General features: G+C 37.7%; 1 protein-coding gene across 1 annotated transcript; it reads left to right on the top strand.

The window, feature by feature from the left end:
* The first annotated feature begins 1002 nt into the window (after window positions 1-1002).
* On the top strand, window positions 1003-1752 carry LOC111616612 (tigger transposable element-derived protein 1-like). The gene has a single exon (XM_023358005.1). The coding sequence runs from the start codon at window positions 1003-1005 to the stop codon at window positions 1750-1752; it is 750 nt and encodes a 249-aa protein (XP_023213773.1).
* Window positions 1753-1872: the final 120 nt, after the last annotated feature.

Raw genomic sequence — 1872 nt, 5'->3', positions numbered from 1 at the left:
TTGAAGGAGAAAAAAGTGACTCTAATATCTATTAAACACACACAGTGGAACCCCGGTTAACGACCTTTTATTTTGCAAAAATTTTGTCTTGGATAAAGAACTTAATGGCATTTTGTGTCAAATTTATAAGCTTGCTTTCACGAAACTTTCTGAACCACTTACCGCACGTGGAATCATCAATGGCTCCCTCACCATACACAGAACATATCTTTTTTTGTGTCTGCAAAGCATTCTTGCCGTTTTCGAAATAAAAAAGCTTAATATGTCAAATGCTCCTTATTTTCTGCCATTTGTAATGCTTAACAAATGGCAGAAAATAACAAAATTTTAAAAACACAAGTAACACAACTTTATTCTCAAATACTAGCTGAGATCCCTTTTGTCAAACATCATCAAAATTTTACACATGTGAAGGAAATAACACTTCAGCATTGTGTTTTTAGCCAGCCGGTACTAAAAACGGGACAAATTTTTGCATCAACCCAATAGTTTCCAACCGTTCTGGAACCTCAAATTTCAGTTGCTCTTAGGCGTGCGCGAGGTAAGCATTGCTTTTTCAAGTGTGCTAAACTTTGTTTTTTAGTTTTGTTATTTATACTGTATATTTAATCAATATGGCACCAAAGAAAGAGAAAAGTGACAGTGGAAATAGAAAACGTTTTGGTGTAGCATTAAAGAAATTATTGCAAAATACAAGAATGTCATTTGTGTTTCTGACATCGCTAAAGAATATAATGTAGCAAAATCGACTATCTCTACAATTATTAAAAACAAAAAAGCATTTAAGGCTGCCGAAGTGACTAAAGGAGTGAATGTGATATCGAAACAAAGATCTAAAGTTTTAGATGAAGTTGAAAAACTGTTGCTGGAGACAGTGTTAGTGAAGCTATAATTTGTGAAAAGGCTAAAAATTTATACAATGTCTTGTTGACCCAGCAACCCAGTGCAGACAGGCAGGACTTTAAAGTGAGCCGAGGGTGGTTTGACAGGCTTCACGTTCAGATGAAAAAGCAGCAAAAGCATGAGTTTGTAAAAAGTGAAGGATACGTCTGGAATCAAGTGTTTAATTGCAATGAGACCGGTCTTTTTTGGAAGAGACTGCCTAGACAAACGTACATAACCCAAGAAGAGAAAGCACTTCCCGGGCACAAGCCCATGAAGGACAGACTCACTCTTTTATTTTGCGTTAATGCAAGTAGTGACCTCAAAATCAAGCCACTTTTAGTCTACAATGCTGAAAATCCCCGTGCTTTTAAGAGCAAAATTGTGATAAAGTCCAAACTGCCCATACAATGGAAGGCAAATAGTAAGGCATGGGTAACGCGGACTTTATTCACGGATTGGCCCACAGAAGTGTTTGCTCCTACTGTTAAAAATTATCTTCAGGAAATGGATCTTCCTCTTAGATGTCTTCTCTTAATGGTTAATGCTCCAGCACATCCACCAAATTTGGAGGACGACTTGGATAGTAAACATGACTTCATCAAGGTCAAATTCCTTCCACCCAACACAACTCCATTACTGCAACCAATGGATCAGCAAGTGATTTCCAATTTTAAAAAGCTGTATACCAAGGCACTGTTTACCATGTGTTTTCAGGTTACCAATGATACTGTCTTAACTCTTAGAGCTTTTTGGAAGGAGCATTTTAACATCCTGCATTGTATCAACCTTATTGACATCTCTCACTGCACTTTGCAATTGGCTTGGAGGAAACTTTGGCCAACTTGTGTCCCAGAGCAAAACTTTTAGGAATTTGAAGAAGAGAGCTCTCCTGATGTAGTGCATGAAATCGTGTCCATTGGCAAGAGTTTGAGAGTAGAGGTAGATGATGCAGACGTGGAGGAGTTGCTGAAAGACCATCAAAATGAA

Source organism: Centruroides sculpturatus, unplaced genomic scaffold (assembly GCF_000671375.1).
Source record: "Centruroides sculpturatus isolate CEXI.00-Female unplaced genomic scaffold, Cexi_2.0 scaffold3653, whole genome shotgun sequence".
Lineage (NCBI taxonomy): Eukaryota > Metazoa > Arthropoda > Arachnida > Scorpiones > Buthidae > Centruroides > Centruroides sculpturatus.
This window is presented reverse-complemented; position numbering and strand designations above follow the sequence as displayed.